Source organism: Lampetra planeri, unplaced genomic scaffold (assembly GCF_965212315.1).
Source record: "Lampetra planeri unplaced genomic scaffold, kcLamPlan1.2.h2 scaffold_621, whole genome shotgun sequence".
Lineage (NCBI taxonomy): Eukaryota > Metazoa > Chordata > Hyperoartia > Petromyzontiformes > Petromyzontidae > Lampetra > Lampetra planeri.
In genome coordinates, this window is record NW_027615444.1 from 34,955 (window position 1) to 42,921 (window position 7,967).

General features: G+C 42.1%; 2 protein-coding genes across 2 annotated transcripts; one reads left to right on the top strand and one right to left on the bottom strand.

Annotated features, from left to right (window-relative positions):
• The first annotated feature begins 1,176 nt into the window (after window positions 1-1,176).
• Window positions 1,177-4,980, top strand: UTP3 (UTP3 small subunit processome component). The gene is given in 18 exon segments (XM_078624114.1): window positions 1,177-1,193; window positions 1,421-1,508; window positions 1,704-1,760; window positions 1,841-1,897; window positions 1,970-2,014; window positions 2,016-2,086; window positions 2,088-2,227; window positions 2,318-2,439; window positions 2,543-2,695; window positions 2,756-2,827; window positions 3,402-3,442; window positions 3,519-3,556; window positions 3,559-3,614; window positions 4,046-4,183; window positions 4,293-4,429; window positions 4,506-4,572; window positions 4,683-4,790; window positions 4,891-4,980. Coding segments are annotated over 18 exon segments (1,497 nt in total).
• A 662-nt stretch (window positions 4,981-5,642) lies between these two features.
• On the bottom strand, window positions 5,643-6,757 carry PPCS (phosphopantothenoylcysteine synthetase). The gene is made up of 3 exons (XM_078624119.1): window positions 6,229-6,757; window positions 6,057-6,160; window positions 5,643-5,969 (listed from the first exon to the last, which is right to left on the bottom strand). The coding sequence occupies exons 1-3, from the start codon at window positions 6,755-6,757 to the stop codon at window positions 5,643-5,645; spliced, it is 960 nt and encodes a 319-aa protein (XP_078480245.1).
• Between the last annotated feature and the right edge of the window lie 1,210 nt (window positions 6,758-7,967).

Genomic DNA, 7,967 nt, shown 5'->3' on the forward strand with positions numbered 1-7,967 from the left:
AAATCAACAAGACTTGGTCTGTAAAGCAGCTCTGGAACCAGTTTTCCAGGCAGTGTGAGGGTTCTTGTCACACACAAACAACTGGTTATAAATTAGGTACCTGTTCTGGAAAGAGGCACCACTGTCACATTTACTTGTGTAAATATTAACATGAGGATGATAGTTATTTTTCATTATATTATATGCCAGTGGTTAAATAACAGGACATTGATCTGTGAGTCTCATTGTCTGTTGCCTGGATGCTGAAACAAGCACATTTGTCAATCCTTACATTTCTTTCCCCAGTATATGGACTCAGAATTAATGACACCGGCTTTTCTCCTGATGAAGAAGAGGAATAATGAAGTAAAATCTGCATTGAACAGGACGCCAAAACCTTTCTACCCAGAGACAGGCCTCGCAGCTCCAGCTATGCAAACGATTTAAACTGGAGGTCACTGGGAGACAGGAAAGAAGAACAGAAGTGAGGAGGAACGGCAGCTGCCAGCAATACTTATGACCAGTGTTAATTATTCAAATAAACAGAAACTTGCTGTGCTGTGAAATAAATAGTTACTTTGCATAACACGCAAGTTGTATTCATCACATGTCTCAGATGATTGATATGATGATGATTTGATAACTGGATGTTTCATGTGTTGTTCACTGTGTTTGATACGGATTCATCTTCATCTCTCCAAATCGGAGACACGGGACGATACAATTTATCAAACACTGTAAACGTTCAGATTGTACCCCCCTTTAATGTTTATAAAATTTCCATGTCTGGTTCAAAATATTTTTAATTTCTTAAATGTACATTTTAATAACTTGGATGTCAGCATATGACTTTTTGGCAGACATTCCTGATAGGCTGCAAACACGTGTTTCTCCTTAAGTGTTCATTTGTATTGTTGTGAGTTTTATAAGTGAATAAAATTCAAAAATCGATTGATGACGTTGATGGTTTGAGCTGTTCTTTTTCCTCCAGTGCATTAGGTGACGCCCTTTTTCTTCTTTCATGTTGGTTCGTGAACAGACATTGAAGCGTAGAAGAAGAGTTCAGTGAAACACATGTGACCGCTGCCACTGGAAATGTGGGGAATACCTTAGGGATTATTTTACGTTTTAAACACCAGATATCAAACAAAACATCGGCTCATCCTGATATCTCGTTTCTAGCAACTCGCCTCCAAAATGGTTCGACCAAAGAGGTAAGTTCAGGTGATGTTAGCTAATATCAAAGTGTAATGCTATAGCTAGCTAAGTAGCTTCTTTTTTTCTACGCAACGTTTTCAACGTTTTGTCACAGTTAACTCAGTTGGGGACATTGAGTTTGACAAGTTCCTGGAGTTGAATGTGACGGCCATTTTGTGAATGTAGAAAATTACAAATTGGGGAGAAAAAAAACTAAATGTCCCTCTCGTTGTTAACTGCTCAGAGGTAAACGAGTCCAGAACACAAACAAAGCAGAGCGATATGATGAAGACGACCCTGAAGCCTACAGGGACATGCCTGTACCTGACAAGGTAAGAGGACACCAAACACATTATCACATGACTGAATTGGGATCTTCCACATCTGCAGAAGCTGTGTTGGAAATAGTGAGAGGTTTCATCCTGCATTTGAAAGATGTTTCACTCTACAGCATGTTAATATTTATATCTTGTATGCATGGATCTTAAATTGATAAGTCATACTAAACATTTCTCATCTCTTTTCAGAAGTCTTTGCAGTACACAAAAGACATAATTGATGAGTTTCACGATGAGAAGATTGCAGTAAGTATGTTTAAAACTTAAGGTTTTATAAAAGCCATGTGGTATTGTTTCTGTTTTCTCACATTTGTGTTCTGGCACAGAAACTTCTTGCCAGTGGAGTTCAAATGGAGAGTGACGAGGAGGATTTGGATGATGAGGTGAGATACACTTTGTTACAAGTTTCTGACTTAACGTTTACTACGCCGGAAACCATTATCCGAATGTTACAGGAGGAGGTCATGGCGTTGGATGAGTCTGAGTCAGAGGAAGACGACTACGAGGAGGAAAATGAGGACGAAGGGGACAGACATGGAGAGTGATCTGGACGGGAAAAAAGAAGAAGGTCGGCATCAGTTCACCTGACTTTGTTCACAGACTGTCAGACCTGTATGAATAACTGAGTGCATGTTCTCCTGCAGATCTTCCTAATGAACTGGCATGGGGCAACAAGAAGAAGGCGTTCTATGACTCTGATTATGTGGCCACCAGTAAGCATCTTTCATTTCCAGCAGTGTTCTAGAGTGAATCTATTGTGTTTCTATTTTCTGTCTGTACTCATCTTAATTGCGTTACGACAGAAGGAAAAAAGCCTGAAGAGCTGGAAGCAGAGGCTCAGGAGGAGGAAGAAGAAGCTAAAATTATCCAAAAACGTTTAGCTGAGAACCTGAGCGAGGAAGATTTTGATTTCAACTTCCTACAGGTATTATTCTTCTTGTGAGTTGTTTCCCTCTTCACACAGCTACTGTTCTTTCTCTGTGTGAGGATGCGAGCTCACTGTGGACTTTCATGTCTTCTGAATGAAGGAATTGGGAGTGGAGAAAGATGAAAAGAAGACTACTGAAAATGAGGAGAAGATTGTGAAAGATCTGAAACAGATGTCCAAGAAGGAAAAAATGAAACTTCTGAAGAAAGAATCACCAGAGTTACTCGAACTCATTCAGGATTTTAAGACAAAGGTAGCGCACACACACACACACACCGTCACACAAGAAGTAATTTGAAAATGATGTGTGCAGCTCACAGAGGTGAAGGATGAACTACAGCCCCTCGTACAGATGGTCAAAGATGGAAAGATCCCCCCAGGAAAGGTGAAGTCTGTGGATTTGTTTCTAATGCCAGAGTTCTTGCCAGACAAAACATATTTTTCTATGTATCAATGGTAACGTAGAATATACTTTCACTTTTCTTTCATTTCATCTTGTGTGGTATATGATTGATAGTTTTACATAGCTGGAATCACTTCATCAGCTGCGGTTTTGAAGAAAGAAAGACGACATAAAGAACCATGTCAGTTGAGTTTTAAACCTGACCTCAAGCCCCACCCACACAGCAGGTCCTGTGCACATGCAGGGAATCTTGAGCGTTAATCTCGAATGTTGAATGGCAGATTGACAGCATGGTGTGTGCACCATTGACGCGCCACGGATTCAGACGCTCTCCGCTGCCCTGTTGTGGTTTGGTACAGACAGAAGTGGATTTGAATTTCAGGCTGTAGGAGGTGAGAGGAGCTGATGATCTACGTCGAAAGAATAAAGAAATAAAGAAACACACAGAAGTCTGGGATCAGTCGTTTGACAGCAGAGTCACACTAAACGTCGGTGTGGTGCGGTGTATATTGATATCTCAATATATTGAGGACAACTTTGCTTCTGTTTCTCAAAGGGTGCTGACTACATTCTGACAAAACAGCAGATTTATCTCAAGTAAGTTGTTGTGTTATGATTAAAATTTGTGCAACAGTCAGTGATTCAGTAACGGACAATCATTGTTTCCTGACAGTTACTGTACAAACATCAGCTTCTACTTGGTGCTGAAAGCGAGCGAATCCCTGCTCACAACCACCCTGTGATCGAGAGACTGCTCACCTACAGAAATGTAAGTCCCTTCATGTACACTGACAGTGCACATAACACTGTCATACTATGTGTATGCATACCCGTCCTTAATGACGGCGTATTTATTGGTGCATGTCAAAGTTTGTCAGGTTTTGGTCAAGAATGTTTTCATTTTAAATTTGATAATTGAAGCCTTCAGCTCTGTATCTCTAAATATTTGAATATTTTGTGTCAGGTCTGAGTAAACCACTAATTATGCAGTTTAAATACCATAAATCTCCATGGATTTTCATGAGCTGTATGTCTTATTTATCAAAATTAGAAGAACAAAAGGCTTGAAAATGTCAGTTTGTTTGAATCAATGTAAACTATAGGAACGTTTCACTTTAAATTACTGTAAAAAATAACCGTTTCCATGACATTCTGATTTTTTTGCGATGCACCCCGTATGTCTGTTACACCCATCTGCAGCTCATCAATGACCTCGGAGCAGTCGATGACCGGCTGGCACCACAGTTCCGAAAGCTTCTCGCTGGTGAGGAGAAAGAAGAGGTCACCATCAGACCCACAGTGGGGAAGAAGGCTGGAGTTTCCTGGAAGAAGAACAAGGTGAGATGTTTGTGCATGATCGACTTCTTCTGATCACATTCATCCTTTGAGTCTGAAGGTGATGGTTCAAGATGGAATTCAAACGATAATGAGTGCATGATGGATGCAGGAGTCTGGTGACAGCGTGCCAGAGCCTGAGGAAGATTCCCACTCTGATCTGGATGAAGAATCAGCTTTGCGTTTCTACAGAGAGGTTGAGCAGAGGTTGAAACTGAAGAGAAAGAGAAACAATCCGGACGCTGACGTGTAAGCACGAGGTTTTAAAATCATCAAAGGGACAAAACTAATGAGGATGATATGTTAAACTGTTAATTTGTCACAGGCTGGAGGGGCGAGAAGATGAGGAGGCGGTGCTGGATCCAGAATCGAAGAGAGGCATCACTTACCAGGTACTATGACGTAATTTAGTCATGAGAAGTTTGTAGATGTATTCATAAATGCATGTACTGTATTTACAGTACACACCTGTACTAAATGTATGTCTGTACCAACTCTCCAGATGGCCAAGAACAAAGGGCTCACACCAAAGAGGAAGAAGATCGACCGTAATCCCCGAGTTAAGCACAGAGAGAAGTTCAGAAGAGCCAAGATCCGCAGAAAGGGACAGGTTTGTATTGTCCAATACACAGAACCTGTCGTTGCTATTTTCCCCTCTTATCATCTATAGAGAGCTCATCAATACTGTAACTGTTGTTCATGTTCATCAGGTCCGTGAGGTTCGTCGGGAAGAGATGAGATACAGTGGAGAGCTGTCTGGTATTCGTGCTGGAGTGAAGAAGAGCGTCAAACTGAAGTAACTGAGAGATTCCACAATACACTGCATTGTTCAGCCACGAGAGAGAACAAAGACCAGAGCTTGATATACACAACTGTATTTGTCCTATAAAAACACTGAAATTCACAAATTTGTGTTCTGAAATGTAACACAGTCAATAAACCTTAAAAATGTTTGTCTACGTGCATCAACAGAAATGTAACCAAATACAACTGTATTTTGTTACAATAACTGCTGAGGTGATGCAACTGGACACAATGAAGCATGCTTCTAAATAACTGGTAAATTTCACTGAAGGCTCAGGAAAATCCATTGTTTATTTCACTTCAACTATTAGGTCAGTTCAACATTAGGACACTTCCTCTGACAACAGTATGATTCAGTCTATATTCAGTTGTGTTTATCAGTAGAATTCATTATCAGAATAAGTACCCTTGTTTTTTTTCTTGGATTGTAAGAAATTATCACAACTGCAGAACTCATTAAGAAAAGGGTGCTTCCATCTTTCATTTGATCAGATTAGCAGTTAAAGGCTTGAAACATCAAGTGAATGGAATCACACTTAGTTTAATAATGCACATGCTAATACATGGATGGAAGCACAAAGTCAGACTCAGAAGTCTGACAGAACAGAAGCAACTAGAAGCAGCAGCATTGACTCACATTCAGATCATCACATAGACGTCAGCCCAGATGTTGAGTTACAAACTGGCTGTGTGCCGATGTCAGGTTACTTACAATCCTCTCCTCTATCTCTACGTTATTCTTTACATCCTCTTCTGTGAGAGTCAGCTCGGCCTGAGATTCACAGGTCACCACCACTACGTGACCTCGCCTTGAGTCCAGCACGTTGGCGACAACCGCCTGGTGCCTGTAGGTGTCCAGAGCCCGGCGAGCTTTGTCCAGCAGGATGCTGGCATCTGTCTCCAGTTTGAAGGAGATGACAAACGCCTGGGGTGCCCAATCCTTCACCAGTGGAGATAAGATTTTAGGGACCATCTTCATGCTGAGCTGGAGGGAGAACAGTGGAATGCAATTTGAACATTTTGCACACCCAAGCGTTTATTTATTTTAATTTCTGAACATTATTTCACTCACTTGAAGAGGTCCGTTGGAAGACTGGATTTTGTGTTCGGGCATTTCAGATGCTGGGATGTAAAAGTCGGACACAGCTGCAGCCAAGTAAAACATTGCCTTGGAGCCTGGACAGAGCAAAGCGGGTGTCAGCGCTGAACAAAGACACATCTCACTGTGACATACTGATGTGTACCGATTGTGCTGAGAGCCTGTGCTGCCGCTTTGAGGAGGTGCAGATACTCTGACAGTGTGCTGAACTCAATGGGAAGAAGAAGTTGACCGTCTTTTACTTCCCGGTATCGCTTCAGAACTTTGGCAATGTTCGGAAGCAGCTGTTGATTAACCACCACCTGGCAGCCGGAACTGGTGTCTTCTCCGGTAAACTGCAGGACATCGAGCATGTTTACAGAAGAGAACATGCGCGTGTAGGGGTAGAGGGAGCGATGCCTGTGTAGGAAGATGACAGCATAGCCAGAGTCCAGGAAATACTCGGCTGAGGAGGCCCCTCTCCTGCCGCTGCTGAAATTATCCAGGAATCGAACCGTGCGGGACTCCAGGGGAACTTTGGTGCCTCCTGACGTGATGAGAACCACCCGACGACCCGCTGATGCATGACTCTTGGCAAAAGCCGCCATCTTTTCCTTCACCTCCTCAACATGACAGGGACAAGCAAATTCTTCAGCTAATTTCCCATCAATGGAAGATACTCTGGGTTCTGCCATCACCTGTTGAGAGAGACGAGCAGCTTTAATTGATCATGTGAAATAGTCAGATGAGTGATCACAGATCACAACCAAATCAATGTGGCCTGACAATGACAGCTGGAATCAGCTCCCGCACACCCGTGACCCGTAACCGGAATAAGCAGCAGAAAATGAATGAATGAAAACAATTGTGTCCCATGTTGGTCCATGCAAGGATGAGGATGACCTCGGACACTTAGGACAATATCGTTTCATGCAAATCAACGTGAGGAGAACCATGACAAAAAAACACCCCGTGATCACATTCAACCTTCTTTTCATGATTCCTATGAATAACTGCACTTGTTACCCTTGTTAAAGGTTCAGGCAATAAAATTGTTTTTGCTGAAAACTGAAAAACTAACGTGTGTTAGGCAAAAAAGAATGTTCGAATGCACCCCGAGTTTTAAGGAATGCGCATGAACTTAAGAATGTTCGAATGCACCCCGAGTTTTAAGGAATGCGCATGAACTTGAACGTCGCATGTGAATGTTTGGCTCCATGGAAGTCTCCTTACTGTCAGTTGTCGGTCCCTGGGACGGCAGGATGCCTGAGATGATGGCAGGTCGAGTTTCGTTGGAGTTTTCCTCTGGACAGGTCCCACTTCCAATTTAAAATCGACCCCTTGACGACAACAAACAGACAGGTTACAAAAGAGTTCGAAAGGTGGGACCAACAAGCAGAGAATAAGACTTCGGAGTCCTCTCGTCACAAAGACTTAACTGACTTCACTGACAGAGGCTCCAAGGACAGAATGTGCAGACTGTGAAGTCCATCGCGACAATTGTAATCGTGATGTTGGGCTACACAAACTGAACTGAATTGAAATAAATAACCAACAATTGGTCAACAGTGACAATAACCTGATTGACAAGACAACCGTTCATTAATGACTAGAACCACAAAAAAAGCTGTCAAATCTCTTACTTTATGTTCCGACGTGTGTTGGGCCCGTCAGTGCTTCTCCTCAACTTCTTCTTCTTCTGTTTACTGGCGGTTGGCAAACAACGAATTGGTGCATTACCGCCACCTACTGGCAGTAATGCAATAAATAATATAATATGATATAGAATAGAATAAACCCACACAGAAGTTATATCCTCCCCATTAAAACACTTACTCTTATAAACTCCAACATCAATTGCCAACACTTGCTTCCACCGTGTTCCTGTAACATGGCTCTGAGGTC